The 21665-nt window shown below is 40.3% G+C and overlaps 2 protein-coding genes across 4 annotated transcripts in view; both read right to left on the minus strand.

Annotated features, from left to right (window-relative positions):
* PRELID2 (PRELI domain containing 2) overlaps window positions 1-1195 on the minus strand; it is a 43921-nt gene extending 42726 nt beyond the window's left edge. For 2 of the 3 annotated variants that reach the window (XM_039351547.1, XM_039351539.1), the window contains exon 1: window positions 987-1195. In XM_039351547.1, the coding sequence (XP_039207481.1) occupies window positions 987-1061 (75 nt within the window). In that variant the 5' untranslated portion in view covers window positions 1062-1195. The remainder of the gene's footprint in view (window positions 1-986) is intronic. The other variant, XM_039351556.1, reaches the window with a different exon arrangement.
* Window positions 1196-10861: 9666 nt separating this feature from the next.
* On the minus strand, window positions 10862-18767 carry GRXCR2 (glutaredoxin and cysteine rich domain containing 2). Its single transcript, XM_039351530.1, has 4 exons — window positions 18731-18767; window positions 17739-18128; window positions 14085-14312; window positions 10862-11558 (listed from the first exon to the last, which is right to left on the minus strand). Exons 2-4 carry the CDS (start codon window positions 18063-18065, stop codon window positions 11382-11384), a joined length of 732 nt encoding a protein of 243 aa, XP_039207464.1. The 5' UTR covers window positions 18066-18128; window positions 18731-18767; the 3' UTR covers window positions 10862-11381.
* Between the last annotated feature and the right edge of the window lie 2898 nt (window positions 18768-21665).

A 21665-nucleotide genomic window follows, 5' to 3' on the forward strand; every position in this document is an offset into this window, starting at 1 on the left:
GCAAAATATAGAAAACTGGTAAAATTCTAATCTTACCCGAATTAAAATAGATCTCGTCTGGTTTCTGTCTAATTTCAAATTTTTGATTTTGACTTTTAAAATTAATCATTCCTCTCATTTTTGAGAGATAGTCTTCTCTAAATTAGTTCACCTATGTTGGGGTCTATGGCTGGATGAGAATGCAGTAACAATGGAAACTATGTACATCATTTTAATATGGTTGTAGCCAATAGAGTCTGACATGCATGAGCAACACAGCGTTTATGCACCAGTTTTGATTTAAACAGTTCGAATGCGATAAAACTAAACCATCTTTGGGAATTATCCAAGGCAGAAAAATGTATAAAGAACGAAGCACAGAGCCACTTGGTAATGCAAAACACGCATAAAACAAAGAGCATCCCTCCACCAGGAATCGCTGAGGAAGAAAAAAGCACGCAAACTCACACAAAAGTTCGCGAGCACTTTCTTTCCGTCGATTCCCCCCCCCCCCAAACCCTCAAAGGCAAAGAAGCAACAAGGCTAACCGCATTTTATGCGATAGCTGACAGGGAAGCAGAGAGCCGCGATCCAAAGAGGTAAAAACAGAAAAAGGCGGCGGATACACTCGACGAGGACGTTTACAGCCTCGTTTCGTCGCAGTCAAAGGGCTGCGCACACAAGGGCTTTGGAGCAAACCGACTTAAAAACAAGGACGTTTGACTGCGCCGCCGCCATTTTTCCCAGCCCCAACAGCTGAACTGTATATAATATACTTTCGGGCGGGCGACGGCTCTGAGCGGCATTTCTTTCGAGTGCAACGCAAAAGCAGCATCTCCCCCGCCCCCCAGCGATTCGGCAGCGGACGTGCCGCTGCAAGCGTCGGGCCTTTTATGAGCAGGGCGCGTAACGGAGACGGGGAACCGGGGACTTGGCCGCGCTCGCGCCAAGCTGCAGAGAACCAGGGCTCGGGGAGGAGGAGCGCACCGTCGCGCTCCCCGCTTTACCTTGCGGAGATAGCTGGCCACCACCTGCTCGAAAGGATATTTATAAACTCTGTGGGCCTCCACGGTCACCCCCATGCTGGGCGCGGAGCCACCACAGGCCCCTTCCTGCGAACTCGGGCGGCGTTGGCAGGCCAGCCGCCTCGCTAAGGGCCCCTTTCCTGCGCCCAGCTCCAGCCCTCCCCTGCTGAACTACGTATAAAACTTTTATGACGGGCTTTTATGGCATTGCTTGCAGAACAACCCCGTCCTAGGTCATAATGTAAACCCAGGGCCAAACCGCGGAGGGGAAAAAGGGGAGTAGATCAGAGCTCGCTCGACAAGGGAGTACCGGAACGCCCTTTACAAAAACGGCGCGTTCTCTCGGCGCCCCGAAGGGTGCTTGGACTTCGCCAGCCGCGGCCTCAAAAAAGGAAGCGAGGGCGGCGCGGATTATTATCCAGCACTCGGTGCTAAACCGCACTCTCGGCTCCCGTGTCTTTTGTTAACGTAGAAATGCTGCCTTTAGAGAAAAAAAGGATCGATGTAAAGCTTTACAGGTAAGAGCCCGCTCAGAATCCAATTAAGGCAGCGACTTTTCCCACGTGCCTCTCGCCACATCTTCTCGTCCTCCTCCCCTCTCTCCGAATACGGGTCAAAGTTTGCGCGGCTACTTCTGGGTTTTCAACTAAAAGAGGCGATTCCCTCCGGGTTAGTCCCTCAAGTTTAAGTGCTGTAAAAGGAAACGGGTCGTTGCAGATAGCCCTAATAGCACCATCGTCGTGGGGAAACCACTGCGGGCAGCAGCACATTCCTTTCCAGAGCGGTCAGGCATTCGGAGTGGTCGAACGACCCACATTCGAAGGTGATTCGGCGCGCACAGGCGCTCGAGCTACGCCTGCCGGCAACTCTACAGAAGTATTTCATGGACTCGCGCGGGTCCTGCTGCTCGGTTCCCAGAGCAGGGATTTCACGGAGATGCCGGCAGATGCTATGTGGGCGGCACAGGCTCCGAATAATATTTTCTGCATGGAATCCGGATGAAGTAATTTCAGATGATCAACTAAATCTTCTGGAAAGATTTACTTAGCTGCGAATAAGTATTTTGTGGTTGAAAATTACCACACACTATTTAAAAAAAAATGATCTTAGGCAACAGTAGAGCCTAGCATAGATCTGAATGTCTGGTTTTTGTTTTGTTTTTTTAAATCCTGGTATCAAATTAGCCCAAGAATTGATGTTAAACCATTTTCCTGTTGCCCCCAATGCGGCCACTACCTGAGTGGTTATTTGCTTCCAAACAGCATTGAAGTTCAGTTTGCCTGTACCAGCTGGGAAGTCCTTATTTGAAATGAAATATATATGAAATAAAAATGCTTAGTTATAGATTATAAAACAAGTGGCACAGCATGCAACCTTCTGGTAATTGTGCTACTGAATGTTGGAAGCAAACCACAAGAAGAAAGTGCAATTTCTGTTTTCTGATGGGAATTGTGCATAAACTGATCCAACCCAGATGCACCCCAAATCCCATTAATACCATTCTAACTCATTTTGGTACAGGCCCTGCCCTTCCTACAAATCTTAATAGATCAGAAGTAACATCACATAAATATAACACTGAAATATTTAACACTGCTATTCTGATAAGGTGACCAACTGCCCTCCTTTAGGGAGGACAGTCCTTCTTTTGTGAATTCTGTCCTCCCTTAAAAAGTGTCCTCCTACATGTCCTCCTTTTCGATATTTGAAGACTAATCTGCAGGGCTTTTTTTCCCCCCATAGAATGCTCAGAACAGCATTCTGGCACCCTTTTTTGATGGTTTTTTTTTTCAACTTTTGCATGAGCTGTGCTACTTCCCTTATTGGCTTTGGAAAGCCAATAGGAATTGCTGCTGAGCATGCCAAAACACCTGGCCAGCAAACTTTGCACATGTAAGTTGTCTGCAATGAAGGCGAATTGGCAGGAACTTTGCACCCATCCCTGCTACCCAACTACACCATCTCCTAGTTAGTCCCGAAGATACCTGGAGGAGACTGGAGCGGCGACGCCACGGTAACTTTCTCTTGATCTTCGGCCCTGCTAGGGCAATAATGGCTGTGGGGCAAGAGGCAGGGGCGGTGGAGCTCTGTGGGCGGGGGTGTGAGGGGCGGCATTGGCTGACTGCCCCACCCGTGCTGTGGGAGCCGCGTGGCCTGCTCTACACAGGGCTGCGCAGGGTAGGCGGTGGTGCTGGCGGGGCAGCTGCAGGCGGGGTGTGTCGACGGGCTGCCCCCCCCGGGGCGGAGCCGGCACAGCTGGTGCTTTGGGAGCCATGGGGCCCACTCTACACGGCGGGGGAACAGTGCTGGTGGGGTGGCATGTAAGCATAATTACAATATAAAATGTTATTGTTACAAATGTTTTTATTATGCATTTATCATATAGTGTATTCTGTATTATTGATGCAATGAATAAAATGTTTCTTTTATTTACGATATTTTTTTCTTCAATTTATTTGTGTCCTCCTTTTCATTGTAAAAAAGTTGGTCACCTTAATTCTGAAGTAAATGTGATTGAGGGTGCAAAGTTTTACTGTCACAGAAGTAGAGAAAGTTGACATCAAAGGGGGTTGGTACAGAAAAGAACAGTTGCTTACAACAAGAGATACTAACAATTACCACAAGGATCCATAACCTCAGGACAACGGCCAAGAAGGTCCCTTTCCACATCTTTGCACATCTTGTAGCGGAGCCACTTTGGATATTGACTTATAACTACAATTGATTGTTATAGGTGAAGTGGGGTGAAACTTTTAGACATCAACCCGTTCAACAGTTTATTCTGGGAAAATTAGAGCAATGAGTATGTAAACAACGTTTTAGAGAAATGGGCATAACACTGCAAGATTACACTGCAAAAATTTGAACAACCACTGGGTGGCACAAAGGGTTATTTTTCCTATATGTTTGCTGCCACCTAGTGGTTTTCCATCCCACATTTGGAAGTCCTAAACGAGGTTTAAAAAGCTAGTATTAAAAAGCCAATATACCGTATCTGCTGTGTGCCTTGCTAACTACCGGTAAGAATAGCTTCTATATTATCAGGCACTGAATTCAGCTGTGGAATTAATGAATCCTAGTAGAGAAGAAAAAAAATTCCAGTGCCCCAAACCTTTCTGTGAATGGAAATTTGTCAGTTCTAGCAATCCATATCTTACTGCATGGATAAATATGTATTGGCTTCAAAGCACCACAGCCATTACTAATCACTCCTATTTTATTTATAATACTTTTGTAGTGGCCTTTTTTATTTAGCAAAAGCTATCCCTAGGCAATTTGTAAGCAAAAGTCTTGTTGCACAAAACTTTTAAAAAACCACTGTAATAGGAAATATTAATAGGAGTGAAAATTAGTTTAGTTAAAAAAAACTGGAGAATTCAGTCAGTTACACACATTTAAAAAGAGTCAACTAGGGAGTCATGTTTTCATCTCGTGGCATGTCGTTGCTCAAGGAACAAATCAACTCAAGAAAATCTTGTATCACTTGTACTCATCAACATCATTGATCTTATTGGAAGCATGTAAGCAGAGCTGATTTTTAGAGACAAGACAGCCATCAAAAGCTTCCATTAACAATGTTCAGAGATAAATATTGTTGCTTTTGTAGCCCAACTGCACACAAGGGGAAGATATTAGTAGGCTCGGGGGAGTCATAAGATCTTCAGGGAAATTACAGAGAAAATAAAGATTTAAGGAGGCAATTCCTCCCTCACCAGGAAACCAACCTGCTGAAGATTCATCATGTTCAGTGGCCTTAGAATGATGAATGTCTACTACATGTGTGGAAGGAGAAAATTAAGGAACTGAGAGAACCGGAAAGATATATCCCCAAAGAGAGATACCAGGTTATTACCCTCAAAAGTTGCATACCATATTCAAACTTGTACTCAATTACAGGCTATTTGAAGTGTTTGAGAATTTAGCTTCGTCTCCATTGAAGCAGTGTTATCCTAGTTCTGCTTTCACTGTTCATTTCTAACACCTTGGTTAATAGAGATTACGTATTTTCAGTGTAATTATAGCACTTGGGCTGACACTATACGTGATACGAAAAGGTAAAGGTTTGCCCTGTCCAATTGTGACCAACTAAAGGGGGTATGTGTGTGCTCATCTCCAAAGACATTTCTGTGGTCATGTGGCCAGCATGACTATATGCTGAGGCACACTAAAATGGTACCTATTTATTCACATTTGCATGCTTTCACATTGCTAGGTTGGCAGGAATGAGAGCTCACCCCATCACACAATGCCTGAGTCTTGAACCCCAGGCTGTCTGATAAGCTCACATCTTTAATATTTGAGTCATCACATCTTCCATATGTGATATAGAGGCACTCAATTTAGGCATGTTTAGATTTTTAAAAATGGCTGCAGTCTTAATTGAAGAATTGGAAAACTAAATAGGGTAATGGTCCATTTTGCAAACTGGTATCAGGGTACTACAAGTGATAGGCTGTAGATCCCATTGATGCTCCAGCCAATCCTGGAGGCCACTGATACTGCCCAAGAGAAAAGGGATAGAGGCACAGGTGGCCACTGAGAGAAGCTAAAATTATGTGATTGGAATCCCATTCTTTTTACATACATGTCATATAGCACATGTACAAAAGGGATGGTCGCTTTGAATAACTGCAGCTGTCATCACAACCCTGTAGAAGCCCCTACAGAGGGGTCCTTGCCTCCTTATATTATTCTGATATTTTTGGCAAATAAGATTCCATGGGGAAACTACATTTTTGTATATAGCACTTCAGTCCTCTGCCTTTTGTTTATGTTGCTGGAACAGCTGGAACTGAAAGACAGGAATAGCACTTTACTAGGTACTTAACATTCCAATCAAGCATTTCCCTTTATTTTAAATTGCTGATGTAATTACTGTATACAAAGATAGGTTGAAACAATTTATTCCTATTTTATATATACAAATAATAAAGGGACATGTGCGCTTCCCTGTCTTGATGTACATTTTTGATTAACATAATTTATTTTTTAATTCTGCAACTATTTGAAATAGATGGGATCATGAAATGATAAGGTAATAAAAGGGAAGTAATAAATCATCCAAATAAATAACATTATTTATTTGTTATTAAAGCAATGTCTTTTTTTACTTTACCTTGCAACAAATTGTTAAGTTTATAAGATAAAAGAAAAATTTAAAAAATAGCTATGGCTTTTAAATAAGGTAGACAAATAGTAAATACAGAAAATGCAAAGAATTTTTAGTCATATTCACACAGCTTGTACATTAATTATTTTTGTCATAAATGACATTCAGAGTGTTAAATTACCGCACCACATAGGATAGGATAGGATAGGATAGGATAGGATAGGATAGGATAGGATAGGATAGGATAGGATCTTGGAGGTCTTCTAGTCCAGCCCCCTGCTCAAGCAGGAGAATCTGTACCATTTCAGACAAGTGATTGTCTAGTTTCTTCTTAAAAATCTCCAATGATTTCTGATAAATACATTCAACAAGGAAATTTTCAAATACTAAATATGAGTAATATATGGAATAATACAATTATAGAAAGGAATCTGCTTGACAGCAAATAACATTATCTCTGAATGAGAAGTTAGGAACATCCAAATGAGGTGTATAAATGGGAATCCATGAATGAACATATTCCTTTGGAGAGAAAAAAATGTGCATTGTTCTTGAATATGTATACTGAGAAATCCCATGTTAATGCCTTTGTGCTTCTATCAACCTTTAGAATCACAGCCAAGCAACCTGATAACAATACTGATAATTTTGAAATTTTCTTGCTGTTACATCTAAACAATTCCATTATACCATTATTGATTAATACTATATGCTTCATAATCCTATTTAAATGGTCAGAATACAGCATGATCGATACATACATACTTTTTTCTGAGACTCAGAGTACATGTAACAGTAATAAATCTGTGTCTTCAAAAGCAAAATCTGCTTTTAGAATCAGGCTGCTTGGGAGTTCATGGCCACCAAGATAACATGGACCTGATCCAATTTATAAAGGGTCCAGTTCACAACAGAGATCACGTTTTTCTCTCAGGACAGTGGTATCAGGATCTTAGAGTTGGGGGATGTTAATACCAGTCCCTTCCCATGGATAGATTAGTCTGGAGTTCTCTGCACCCCATCATCACTACCACACATGCACTGTAGTGAGGTAAATCCCATGATCCCATTTGATCAGCCCCCCCCCAAAAAAAACCTCCAATGCACAGTTCAGTCGATGTTTCTGTCATGGCTTGGGATGAGAATACAAGTACTCTAGATCAGAGAGATCATGCCTATGCAAACACTCTGCATTTGTGGATCCCATAGGGTCTCCTGGTTTACCAATAAATTTGGGGAAATGAAGTGACACATGAGATGCCTAGAGTTCCACTGGAGAAAGAAGAGGCCAATCAGATGCAGCAAGAGCCTTTATTAGCATTTAGAGCTAATGGTTCATAGAGAAATTAAATTGCATATAACTCATACTTTAAATGTAAGTAGTGGCTTGTATACTTTGAATGAGACTGTAGGTTTAAGGGGCAATATGAAATTATACATATACATATGAAATTATATATATACATATACCGTGTTTCCTCAAAAATAAGACCAGTTCTTATATTAAGTTTTGCTCCAAAAGATGCATTGGGACTTATTTTTCGGTTAGGTCTTTATTTTCAGGGAAATACTGTACTAAATGCATCCATCTGGCTGACAATTTTAACTGGGGCTTATTTTTGGGATAGAGCTTATGTTAGAAGTGTCCTGAAAAATCGTGCTAGGACTTATTTTCTGGTTGGGTGTGTGTGTGTGTGTGTGTGTGTGTGTGTGTGTGTGTGTGTGTAATAACCTAATTGAAAAAAATAAGCAGAAAATATCAAACCCCCTTCCTGAAGTAACTTTCTTATATTGCTGGCTATGTCCTTATGGGTTCCCAGCTACAGAGAAAAGACAAAGTCTCAAACCTTGGTTTTCTACTGCCCTAGTCTATTCAATCTGTAGCACAATATCTCAATAATTTACTTGTGATTCTTTTTTACACAAATTTTCAATACAGTATAGTTTTTTCTTTGTAATTTTTTCAAAGGTAGGCTTTATTGTCCCCACCCTAACTCACCTCCCAAATTACCCCTCTTACATAGGCAACTTTATTAAATAAAGAATCATAAAGATGTTCAGTTTTTGACTAGAGAAAGGGATATGTTAACAGATTCCACGTAAGTGCTTCCAACGTGCTCTTTTAAATGGGGTCCATTTAAAAGATTTTTTCATGGATTCCCACAGAAATTCACAGAGGATTGTTTTTATATCCTTAGTAGTAAGGGAAGCTGATATACTTAAACAATTCAAAAGTAAAATATAGCTAGAGGTAAATCCAAGGAATTTTCAAGTAAAATCCTTCCTTTTACATATATTCCCTGTGTTCATTATCATTCAAAGCAGTTTCTCTGTTATTTTTTTTAAAGCCAAAAATGGCTTATTGTGATTATATATTTAAAGATCAGTTGGATTTATCTGAATGAAACATATACTGGCACATCCAAACTGATCTTAGTTGCACGATAGTATTAAAGTGAATAATTCAGCTATTTTTTAAAAAGCCATGTAATGTATATATCTCAACTCTAAATTACCTACTTTTGCAACTTCAGGAGATGAAATGTATAAGGAATCTTTTAGTTCACATCAAGTCTTTAGATCTGGTATTCTAGCAAAGCCAGAATAGAAAATAAAGTGAACCTTATGTCATCAAAAAAAAGAAAACCCAACCCACATTTGCTTATTTATGTGCTGTACTGTACAGCAATTTGTATTTGAAGAGGAAAGGATAATTTGGAAAGCAAGTGAGCACACATACCTTTACAAGGTGTCTCCACCTTTGTAAAGAAGCTTATGTTGCAGCAGTAAGATTCAAGGAGGTGCCAACAGGTGCTTCATGTACATCACTGCTCTGAATTATCTTTTCTCTTTCAAATCCAAATCATTGTGCAGTCCTGCTTATTAGGAATAGTTCTGGTGCTCCCCACAGTAACATGTTAAATATTTAACACTGCTTCTTTGTCTGAACTAATCAGAATTCATGTTTTAGAAATTACAAGGGGGAATTCTTTTTTAAAGAACACAAGTGCCATTTGTTAACAGCAAATCTTGGGAGAGGCGAAGCTTCCCATTAACATCAATTATAGTTTCCCTCTGAAGAAAGGGATAAGCATATTTTTCCCAAGTGTTCTAGTATTTTGACTGTTGTTTTCTTCTCCTTTTCAGCCAGTAATGTATAGAAATAAGTGCAACCTAAAACAAATAACAGAAGTAAAATGGTTCTCTATGTAAGGTACATTAAAAAAAAATCATTTGAAATAATACAGACTTGAAAGAAAAGGGATGAACCAATGGAGGACTAAATGTACAACTAATTGCAAGATGGGTTGCAAAGTGAAATTGCTCATGAAAGTTAAATATAGCAAGATATTTAGTCAGTCAGCTAAAAGTGTAAAATAGTATGTGACAACTTATTTTATGCACTAGGAATCTTCTGATAGAAGCCATGCCTAAACCTGGATTTAAATAAAGCTTCTATATCTGCAGTGCAAAGTTTTGTACAATCTCTGGAATGCAGTCAAGAATTAGAATTTTTTTTAAATCCCTTATAATGCTAGTCTGGATTTTTTCAGATAATTTTAAGAATGGATACTTCTTTTTTCATCTAGTCACATCCAATTCTCAGAGACTACCTGGACAAGTCCCTGCACTGTTCTTGGCAAAGTTTTTTATTCCCAGAAGTGGTTTGCCATTGCTTCCTTACCAAGGCGCCTTAGATGAAGTGACTGACCCAAGATCACCCAGCTGCTTTGTGCCATAGGCAGGACTAGAACTCACAGTCTCCTGGTTTGATCTTGATGCCTTAACCACTATACCAAACTGGGTCTCATTTCCATCTTAGCAAGCCCCAAAACAATAACTTTTGTTTTGCCAAAGGATGCAAGAAATTATAAATACTTAAGGAATCCTGGAAACTGTAATATACATATAGTTTGGATCAGGGCTTTTTTTTTCTCATAGAACGCCCAGAACAGAGTTCCGGCACCTTTTTTGGATGGAATCTTGTAGGGTAGGCAAGGCGGGTTGTATGATGTGTGTGAGTTCCAGCACCTTTTTTTTTTTTTTTTTTTACAAAAAAAGCACTGGTTTGGATAACCTCAAGAGCTTCCAGATGGCTAATTTCCTGAAAGGCAGACGTGCAGCTTTAAAAAAAAAAAAAAATACAGGTAGTTCTCAACTTACAACCACAATTCAATCCAAAATTTATGTTGCTAAGTAAGACATTTGTTAAGTGAGTTTTGCCCCATTTTATGACTTTTTGCCAGGTTGTTAAGTGAATCACTACAGTTGTTAAGTTAGTAATACAGTTGTTAAGTGAATCTAATTTCCCCATGGACTTGGCTTGGCAGAAGGTCACAAAAGGGAATCACTGGAACACCAACTATCATAAATGTGAGTGAGTTGTCAAGCATCAGAATGTAAATCACATGGCCATGGGGGGTGTAAAAAAATGGTCACAAGCCACTTTTTTCAGTGCCATTGTAAAGTTGAAGAATCGCTAAGCGAACTGTTGTAAGTTGAGGACTACCTGAACTTAACTTATTTGTTTTTATTAGATTTATTAAGGTTGCCTGATTCCAAAAATACATTTTAATCCATTATCACCATCGGAGGAAGCGATAATTAAGAAAAGACTGTACCGTGTGGAAATGGACAGACTCACATTGAGAATCGAAGAAAAAGAAGATACAGAATACTTTCAAACATGGAACTTGTTTTATCAATGGTTGGAAAAACGAGATAGAGAGTAAGAACTTAACTTTATGACTAAGCAAAAATTAACCCAGACAACACGTTGTTCATTAAGCACTAATGAATTGTAATGACAGAAAATTAATAAAATACTTTTTAAAAAAACAGAACCATTATTTATGACACTTGTTTTCTTCTCATGTTTTGGTACTCCTGGTTGTACCAAAACAAGAGTTCCATTTTGTTCTTCGGTTACGCTGAAGTCTGAGCTGGGTCCGTTCTTTTAAAAATTAAGACAATAGGAACTTCGAACTTGAGTTGGGCCAAAGTTAGGTCTTTTTATGTAACATTTATATTACTGTAAGAGTGCGTCTTACTTTCACTCGCTGGGATCAGGAAAAGCTGTCTTGAAACATGTGGCAGCTCTTTTAATTCAGTGGAAAGCCTGGCAATCGATAAGACTCTCTTTAACAACCAGGCCATAAAAAGATAGCTTCCCAGCTAAAGAAGATGGATGGGCATAGACGATCTGATGGGGTCTGTTCTATTCAAAAGAAAGCAAGTCAAGAAAAATTAAACAACAGACAGAGTCACTAAACACAAATCTGGCAGGGCTGCTGCCCATTTTCATTACAGGCAGGGCATCGTAGAGCTCTGTATGACTCTTTAAACCGATTAGCCAACATTGAAAACTTGCTTCCGTGACACACAGCACAGGGAGCAGAGCCCGATCCTTTGCACTGTGAGCAGCTGTTCTCCTCATCGCCTTCCTGAAACGCAAAGGCTTAATTAAACTTTTTTTTTAAATTCCTTCATATCGGTTCACACAGTCCTTTATCTAAAAGAAAAACAAGCAACAGGAAAAGTTCTCCCCATATGTGGCTTGAATAGCCTACTTTTCTGCTGATTTGATTTAATAATTTTGGCAATTATTCCTCACCCCATTTTTTTCCCCCTTGGCAAAATGAGCAGATTACAAGATTTGCATGGTTTTCATTCCAGATTTTTAAATACTATTCAAACAGTTTGGATTTTGCTACTGGAAGTAGGGAAAGGAGACATCTTGCAGCCTTTTGTTGCAGCCAGTTGTTTCCATTTTTCAGCATTTAAAAAAATAAAACAACTGATGAATAAAGAACAATCAACCAATGGAATAACTTGCCCTCCAAGGGAATTCTTCAAACAAAGGATAGATCAACAGATCTAGATGACTTCTAAGGTCCTTTCTAAAGGGATGATGCATTTATTTACTTATGTCCTTTACCTTCTATCTCAATCCTCATAGACTTTCATGGCTTAGAGATATTAGGTGTCTGTGGCTGATACCAATATCTTCATCAGTAGGCATATTAAGCAAATTATTCAGAATTCCACTTTGGCATAAGATGTGTATGTATAGACTTATGAAAGAAATTAAACTAGAATACATGTCATTAAATGACAAGAAAAAAGGTAATTGTATTTTGATATATGGTTGAAAATTAGGGCTATTATGTCTAGGTTGCAAAAGTCAGATTAGATTAGATGATAGTCAAGAATTAGTTTTCTTTATCTCTTTATCACCAGCAGGAGCCTGTCTAGATTTTGTCCTTGTAGCCTTCCTACACATGACAGAAACCTTATATTTAAGGCTTATCACCCTAATAATGATAGAAGGGCTTGTTTATTACAAGCCCCCCCCCCGACTTATCCAGAATGTTTTCTAATGCTTGTTGTTGTTATTGTTATTGTTGTTGTTATTTGCTTATTGATAGTCTAATCAAACCTACCAAAAATGTAGATTTTGTCAGCATCTCCATTCTTTACCTCAGCCTCAACAATCATTATGCAATCTGGAACAAAGGGAATGGCACTATTTTTTTTCAATGATTTCAGTGATTAAAATACTGACAAATTGTTGTATCTTATGGAAGTCCAGCAGTCTAATTTTCAAATTCTCATGAGAGTCTTATTTCTTTACTTTTATCCCTGCCTTTATTATTTTTTTAATTAACTCAAGGCAGCAGGCTTACCTAATAGTCTTTCTTACTACTACTTTCCCCACAACAACAATCCTGTGAGGTGAGTTGGGTTGAGAGGAAGTGACTGGCTCAAAGTCACCCAGCAAGCTTTTATGCCTGAGGTAACACTAGAACTCACAGTCTCCTGGTTTCTAATTTCATGCCTTAACCATTAGACAAAATCTCACAGGAGAAATATGCCATATTCTTGTAATATAAGACTGGATGATTTCATAATATTTGGACCATGTTTAATTTTTAATTAATTATCCATGTGGGATTCCTCATGTTCATCTTGAGCACGGTATCAAACTCGATTGTGTCACGTGACATATTGTGACATATCGTGACTTTTTTTGCCTTTGCGGAGCTGGGGTGGGTGTGGCCTGTGCATGACGCATCCAGCCCACAGGCTACCAGTTTGACACCCCTGATATAGAGGAATCAGAAATGCCTGGTTGTCAACCCTTGGGTTGGATAACCTGACTTCACTCCAGTGAATGCATAAAGTCAGAAGAAAACAAGAAACCATTTCCTGCAGGAGAACAATTCCTCTCTTCCTGACACTTGGAGAAGAAAGATTGAAAAAGAGACAAACAAGAGAGCACATAATATATGCTTCCCAATGAATGAGACCTCTTATATACTAGGTACTAATATTTGTGTATTTTTGTGCATGTTAAATACAAACAGTATTTTCTGTGTGTGCTTGTGTATGGCTTTAGAAACAGGTCTATTGAGACTTTGTTCTGCCAAACAGGGAGAACACTGAATGATTTGACAAGGGCATTGCCTTGCCAAGAGCTTCAGCAATACCATTCTTGGAAAAGTTATAGCTCTAGATTCTCTGTTCTTAGCATTGGCTAAGTTCAGGTATTTCAAAATGTTTTGGTTGTAGTTACAAAACAGGTGACATCAATGATAAACATGTCAAACTAGTTTATACATCATATGAGGTGTTATCTTCATGTTTATTCATTCTGGTGAATTAACTTAGAGATAATTATGGAGTGATAATAGGGTGAGTTCCTTTGACCTAGAATTCTTATCTCTGCTAGCAAAACTGTCATCAACATTCCATATGCCCTAAAAGCTCTTAGCTCCTCTTTAATTATATAAATTTTATTTTACTGTAATTTGTGAGTATGTAGACCCGCTTTTTTTCTAAGTTCTCGTTTGCTTCCAAATGTTTAGGTACCAAACTTTTCAACAAGTAATGTTGATGGAATCACACCTGAGATTCTGGCCATATCCAGGAGAATCCTGAACCAAAGAAAATGAAGTCTACTGTCTTACCCAAACATGTTGGTTGTGGCCTGACTCAGTTTCATCACCGTTTATGTTTCCATTGCTCTGATTGCTGCTACTTCCTCCTCCTCCTTCAGAGTGCATGAAGGAGCAATCATCAACACCTTTGTTTTGCATGATTCTTTGTATTAGCTCTTTCTTGCTCAGGGGTGTCCGGATTATTTTTAGATTGCTGGTATAGATGATAATCTTCCCAAAATCTAAAATGCGGGGATGCTGAAATGGAATGGTATATGTAGATGTTTAATTTTTTAGAAAGACAGATGGTCTTTTTAATGAGCTCCAGTCCATTAGTAATGAGTAGATTGCTTCTTTCATTGCCCAGTAAAGTCAAGAGAAAGTCCTCCCACTGATTTGCAAATCTTATATATTTGCAAAAGCTCCAACATGTCCAGCCTACCAGACTTCTCCCCAAGTTGAATAAAAAGCCTGACCTCCTCAAATGGGAATAAAGAAAGATGGAAATTGACTCAGTCAGAAGGCCTTACTAAAGTTCATTCTTTCCCATTGCACAATGAAAGTTATCTGGATCATTTATGGATTACATTTCCAAATCAGCTGAATAATAGCAATAGCACTTAGACTTATATACCACTTCACAGTGCTTTACAGTCCTCTCTAAGTGGTTTACAGAGTCAGCCTATTGCCCCCAACAATCTGGGTCCTGATTTTACTGACCTCGGAAGGATGGAAGGCTGAGTCAACCTTGAGTTGCTCAGAATCAAATTTCTGGCATGAGAAGTGAGTTAGCCTTCAGTATCGCATTCTAACCACTGCACCACCATGCAGTGACAGGTCTTCTCATTGCTGTACTGCTCAATTGACTGATATATATTATAGAAGGGAGGGAGGGAGAGTATGAGAGAGACAGGTAGAAGAAAGGTGACCCCCATATCTTCACACTGTGGGTTCATCCATTCCTACTTTGGACTTTGGCATCTAATCAACTCCTAACTATCACTGGTTACTGATATGCAACCCAAATGAGTTCACAATGAGAAATGTCTACTTCAGGCTGAAAAAGAGTTCTCCATTGTTATCTAAGTCCTACATGGATGTCAGTTTTGCTAATAAGAAATAAAATTGAATAAAATGCTTTGTAAATCATTGCATTCTCATTTCTATTCCTTCAGAGTTCATTGTCGGCTTCTATACTTTTATTATTTCAGCAGGTTTACTTAGCAGTTGGATTTTAGTGTAGCACTTTCTGTTTCTGTTTGTTATAATAAAAGTGCTTGCAAATGGCATCCAGAGCTGGATTTAATTTTTTAAGGCATTGTATACTAGTTCCAATTGTCTGATTTCTAATTTAAAAAGAGTTGCTACCACCACTACTAAACAGTTAGCCATCTTCCATAATTTCAGAACTAGAATGAAGAATCCCAGTCAATAGCGATGAAATCCAGTCTCTTAAGAGCTTATGATCATTTTGTTTTTGCGTTCTCAGAATAAAACAGAAGGTTTTGACCACCACGTATAGTCAGTAGATCCATTTTGATCTGAAGCATTACAAGTTTCAAAAATGAATAGATACTGAAATACTATAGTGAAATATACGAACATTTGATTCAACAGAATTATCAGAATCAAACTCTAGGAACCTGTTTGGATACTAGTTAGCCTATTAAATTCCAAATCTTATCATTGTAAATCATCCATATAACTTCAAAGAATTGTCAACTCAGCAGTATGAATATGAGGTTAGGGTGTTAGGCTATTTATCCATTTGTAACCATATTATCTCTTCTAGAGAAGCAGAGAAAATAGATCTGGCTTTACTGATAGTTCTCTGGAGGGTTGCAGTGGAGTGACAGAGCTTTCTTTCAACTAATCATTTACCTATAGAAGCAATAAAATCCTTGCCAGCCTATCTCTTTCATCTAAACTATTCTACGGAAATGAAAAAAGGAGGGGTGAAGAGAAACCAAAATTTGATTTATATAATGTAGGACTTTGAACACTATACAGCTCTAGCATTCAAAAACTGATTATTTTTATATTTCCACCAAGCTCGGATAGATCTTATGTTTCTTATAAAAAAAGGAGAACAGGCTAATAAAACACATCCTACTAGTTTGAAATAAGACCATACATGGTATACTTTGACAATCAACAGCTCTCCAGAACCCAAGCAAAGATCTTCAATTTATATTTCTTTTATTTTCATCTTTTACGCTCACAATATAAAAATGAAGTATGTGATCTTTGGCTTGTGAAGCATAAATTCCCTCACAAAGATATGGAGCTACCCCATAACATAATCTATTTTCTGCTTGGACTTCCAAATTTGTGATGGTTTGAAACAATCTATGAAGTTAGCTAGAATATAGATGGGGAACTCATCAAATTTGCAGACGACACCAAGCTGGCAGGAATAGCCAACACTCCAGAAGACAGGCTTAAGATACAGAAGGATCTGGACAGACTTGAATACTGGGCGCTATCTAACAAAATGAAATTCAGTGGTGAAAAAAGCAAGGTTCTACATTTAGGCAAGAAAAACCAAATGCACAAGTACAGCATAGGTGGCACCATGCTCAATAGTAGTAACTATGAGAGGGACCTCGGAGTCCTAGTAGACAATCACCTAAATATGAGCCAGCAGTGTGCTGCAGCTGCCAAAAAGACCAACACAGTGCTAGGCTGCATTAACAGAGGGATAGAATCAAGATCATGTGAAGTATTAATACCACTTTACAAAGCCTTGGTAAGGCCACACTTGGAATACTGCATCCAGTTTTGGTCACCACGATGTAAAAAAGATGTTGAGACTCTAGAAAGAGTACAGAGAAGAGCAACAAAGATGATTAGGGGACTGGAGGCTAAAGCATATAAGGAATGGTTGCTGGAATTGGGAATGTCTAGTTTAATGAAGAGAAGGATGAGGGGGGACATGATAGCAGTGTTCCAATGTCTCAGGGGCTGCCACAAAGAAGAGGGTGTCAAGCTATTTTCCAAGGTGCCTGAAGGCAGGACAAGAAGCAACGGGTGGAAACTAAGCAAGGAGAGAAGCAATCTAGAACTAAGGAGAAACTTCCTGACAGTTAGAACAATTAACCAGTGGAACAACCTGCCTCCAGAAGCGGTGAATGCTCCAACACTGGAGGCTTTTAAGAAGAGACTGGACAGCCATTTGTCCGAAATGGTATAGGGTTTTCTGCCTGAGCAGGGGGTTGGACTAGATGACCTCCAAGGTCCATTCCAACTTTACTACTACTACTACTACATTTGTGTCAGGATCACTGAAGTGTTTCTGGGTTGAAAGGATTGAACGGTGACATCATTGTTGCCCAGGGGATGCCCAGGGGATGTCTCTGTTAAATTGCCCACCAAAGTGGTATCCATCTCTCTATTTGTAATTGTCCGATTTCAAACTGCTGGGTCAACAGGAGCTGGAGCATGTGACGGGAGCTCACCCTGTTCCACAGCAGGAACTGGGTCTCAAATGCGAACCTGCCGAGCATCCTTACCTTAGGAGCCACCGTGCTCCTATGAATATAGAAAGAAATAACTGAAGCAAATGATTAATATTTCATTCAAATAATGTCTTACTAAACATGACTAAACATTACTTACTAATACTTTACCAAATTAATGTTTTATTAAATTTTACTAAATATTACTTACTACAACATTACTTACATTATGACCATCAGCCTTGTAGTCATTTAGAAGGGAAGAGCTACTTGTGAGGGTGTATTTGTTCCCTTCTCTGAATACACTGATCCTCTGGGCATTCAGTTTAGCTGATGGAGAAAAGCTGTGTTCTGGGTTTTCTCTAATCTCCAATAAATTGTCTCGGGGTTCAGAATTCCAGGACTGACAACTATGAGAGCAGTCTTCTGCTGGGATTTCAAGCTCTTGTCCATCTTCATACACTTGTTTTAAGACTCGACCACTGTAGGCTGAGGAAATTTTGAACCTTACTTTTCGGGATCTTGTATCGTGCTTCTTCTGGGACTCATCCATAGAGGTTAGTTTTTCACAGAAATTCCCAGGAATTTGTCCAGCAGGGATTAGCTTCTAAGGCATCTAAATGAACAAACATAGAGAGAAAAATAAACAAATAAATAAATAAAAAGAGCTAGGCAATATATAATTCAAAAGCTCTATGGGCCCTCTCACATTACGGCTTAAAAGGACACCTCGAGATTAAACATTGATAGAGCATCACACAAAGAAATCGTTGCTGCAACAGAAAGAGGAATTTACTCAGGGGACCAGGGCCTAGGCCTATATATATATATATATATATATATATATATATATATATATATATATGTTGTAACTTTGTATTGTATTTTAAAGGATAACATTTAAAGAGGATTTATAGCTAAAGCAAAAGGAAATACACATGCAGGTTGGCACACGTTTTATGTACCTACCACACTTTTAGCTTATATTTAATGGCTAAGTTGTTCACCACTTCTAAAATGAATTAAAATAGCAGATAGCAATATGGTAAAGAAGAAGAATCAACACTAAACAATTCATTGCTACAAATAATCCTCTTCAGATTTACCCAAGGAGTAATTAAGTCCCCTTAGATGTAACAGAATCAAATCCTAAGTGATTATGGACTGCATTATAGCTGTATATAGGGGGAGCAATAGTAATTTAATTTATAGTTCTACCTCAATTATTTTCCATGAATCTCCAAGTGGCAGCTGACACTGGAGGAAAAAAGGTAGCTTTTCCTGAGAGTCAGGATTAAAAGATGGGAGTGCTGCCGTAATCGGTTCTCTGAGCTGGCTTTACTCAACTCATCTCTTTCTCAATAGTGAAAAGCACAGAGTAGGTGGAGCTTCATGAAGCTAGCATCTGGAGGTTCTTCCACAGGGAGAAATTTGAATGCCTACTTCCCAATATCTGTCTTAATGCATTCCCTAATTATGGGCCCTGATAATGGCAAACACAGCTATACTCCAAGGCAGTAGCTCTTTGAGCTGAATTCATCCACTCCACTCCCTCCAGAGTAGGACTGACCTAAGACCATTTTTCTCTCTGAAGCAAAGGACAAGTTGACACATTCTTCCATTCCATGTACAAAAGGTGGATGGCCTGGAAGCCAAATGCATCATTCTGAGGGCAATAGCCTAGTTTCTGATGCTGTACCATCAATCCTTGCCAGCTGAGATAGCTTCCATTTTCTGCCTGCCAGTAGAGCCATTGCTCAAATGGACACAGTTCTGTGGGCCTATTCCACTGATCTTTAGGATGGTAGAGTTTTTCCCCTCTTGTCTGTAAAAGATTAGATTTTCACATGCATAAAACAAGTGTTCTGCCATTTTTAATTATTTATACTCAACAAGCAGCAGTTCCATAAGTGTAACAACCCACCCTCAAATCTATGTTTCTATTTTAGGACATTTTTATATAACCTCTTTCACTCACTGGCAAATGCTCTAGTTTCCTGCCGTTTTAATGCAACACCTACACATGGATGAATAAGAATCCCATGTTTCCATTTCAAGCCATAATCTTGAAGAGAATAATATTTCTCACTTTTATCTTTTTGGAAATATCCCAGGGTGGTGTTGGAAATAATAAGTAGGTCAAGACTCCTCCTAAAATATATTATTTCTGCCTCAACTTTCAGTCAAGAACCCCTAAATTAGTTTCCAAAATTTTGGAAATTGTTCATAAGGATCAGTATCCTTTTCTTTTTAAGATTAATTGTAAATTTGGAAGATACAAGTAAGTGACATCCCTTGTTTCCTGCCAATTTTCCATGAGAACAAAAACAATATGCCCATGAAACATGTTGCGTCCTTGGCGGGAAAACAGACACGAGAAGCAGCTGGAGTTCTCAGTTTCTTTTATTCAGCGTTCAGCTTACAGGAAGATGGCTTCAGCCTCGCCCAAACGCCTCGCAGCCTCTTATATAGGCAACTCCCGGGTAAATGGTTTACTTTTCCCGCGCCAGCACCCGCGCATGCGCACGGCGCTGGCGACAGCCTGTCTGGTCCCGGGCAGCTTTGCACCTGCCCGGGACTGCCTGCAAACGCCCGAGCCGTTTGCAAAGGCTCGGGACATAACACCCCTTTCCCCCAGGCTAAAACTACTACCAACATACAACATTTATTTTATATGACATTTTGCTCCCCAGTGCTCCCACTGTTTACTGGCCTTTGCCTTGCCAGCAATGTTATGTAGTCTTCTAGGTACTTAGGAGATTTCTTTGCTCTCTGTGACCTTCTTAGCTGTGGGTTACTGGCATAAGTCCCCTGACTGAAGGGAGGCGTGAGCCTGTTCTCTCTATTGTGCCCTGGTGCCTTCCAAGGACTGTGCCCCGATGCCTGGCCTGCTTGCTTGCCCACCGGGCTCGTCAGGCCAGGGCTTCTGTTGCTTTGTGACCTGGTTGACCTGCCTAGCTGTAGACCCTCAGGCCCATTGAAGTGATAGCCGCTGCTGGGCGTCTCTGTAGGACCTCCTAGGTCAGTCCAAGACCTGTCAGGAGGCTGTCCATTCCCTGAACCCCATTCTGTGTTCGGGCTCGTGTGGGTTTCTGTACTTTCCCAAAACTCAGGTGTTCCCTGATTTGTGCTAGGGTTGTTGTAGTCTGGACTTGGTTCCTCGACTAGCTCTGTGTATGTTTGACCCCCTGTAGGATTTGGGGTAAGGTCAGGCCAACCTTGGGAATTGTGTGCCAGCTCTCTTGCGGGGAATGATTTGTTGGGATGCCCCCGGGTATCCTCCGTGACTGGAGTGCTGTGTGACGTGTGTGGAACGTGAGTATGCCCCCGGGGTGACTTCCCTTAAGGCGTCTTGGAAGGATAATTCTTCCTTGGCAAAAAGTCTCTGTTGTAGCTCTCGATGCCTTAGCCCGCACACGAATCGGTCCCTCTGTCGGTCCTCGAGGTCCTTGAACTCGCAGGGCTTGGCGGCCTTCCGTAGCGCGGTGATGTATTCCTTGGCTGTTTCACCGGACCGTTGATCCCTCTGCTCGAAGGTGTGGCGCCATGAGATAACGGACACCTTGGGGTGGAAGTGCTCTTTCAGCAGCTTCTTCGGGTCTGCGTAGCTTACAGACTCTACTGGAACAGGTGCTACAAGATTTTCTGCGATTTCGAAGGCGTCTTGGCCGCAAACGCAAAGCAGGGTGGCGGCCTTCAAGCTATCTTCCCTCACTTGGTTTGCCTTGAAGTAGTTCTCCAGTCTGGATACGTAGGACTCCCACCGCTCTGGATGTGAGACGTCGAAGTCCGAAAGCCTTCCGATTTTCGCCATCTTCGGATCTTCAGGAGACGGGTCTATCAGCCAGCCTACCCCCGAATGCGCACCGGATTGGCGGGTAGCTGCCGAGTCGACGCCGTTCCTCTTCCGCCGCTCAGGACTCCTCGGGTAAGCTTACACTTCTTCCTTTCCAGGTAGTGCAAGGCATCCCACCTTCGTCGCCAGTGTTGCGTCCTTGGCGGGAACACAGACACGAGAAGCAGCTGGAGTTCTCAGTTTCTTTTATTCAGCGTTCAGCTTACAGGAAGATGGCTTCATCCTCGCCCAAACGCCTCGCAGCCTCTTATATAGGCAACTCCCGGGTAAATGGGTTACTTTTCCCGCGCCAGCACC

This window comes from Crotalus tigris, unplaced genomic scaffold, assembly GCF_016545835.1.
Source record: "Crotalus tigris isolate CLP2741 ecotype Arizona unplaced genomic scaffold, ASM1654583v1 scf7180000017568.12009008, whole genome shotgun sequence".
Classification (NCBI taxonomy): domain Eukaryota; kingdom Metazoa; phylum Chordata; class Lepidosauria; order Squamata; family Viperidae; genus Crotalus; species Crotalus tigris.

What these genes read in the sequence shown, in the direction of transcription:
- GRXCR2 (XM_039351530.1), bottom strand. Translation starts at nt 18,065, where the DNA reads ATGGATGAGTCCCAGAAGAAGCACGATACAAGATCCCGAAAAGTAAGG. An exon ending in ACAAGGCTGATGGTCATAAT is followed by an intron (nt 14,313 to 17,738) that starts GTAAGTAATGTT and finishes ATTCCATTTCAG; the next exon opens with CATCCCCGCATTTTAGATTT. An exon ending in GCCACAACCAACATGTTTGG is followed by an intron (nt 11,559 to 14,084) that starts GTAAGACAGTAG and finishes TTTGCGTTTCAG; the next exon opens with GAAGGCGATGAGGAGAACAG.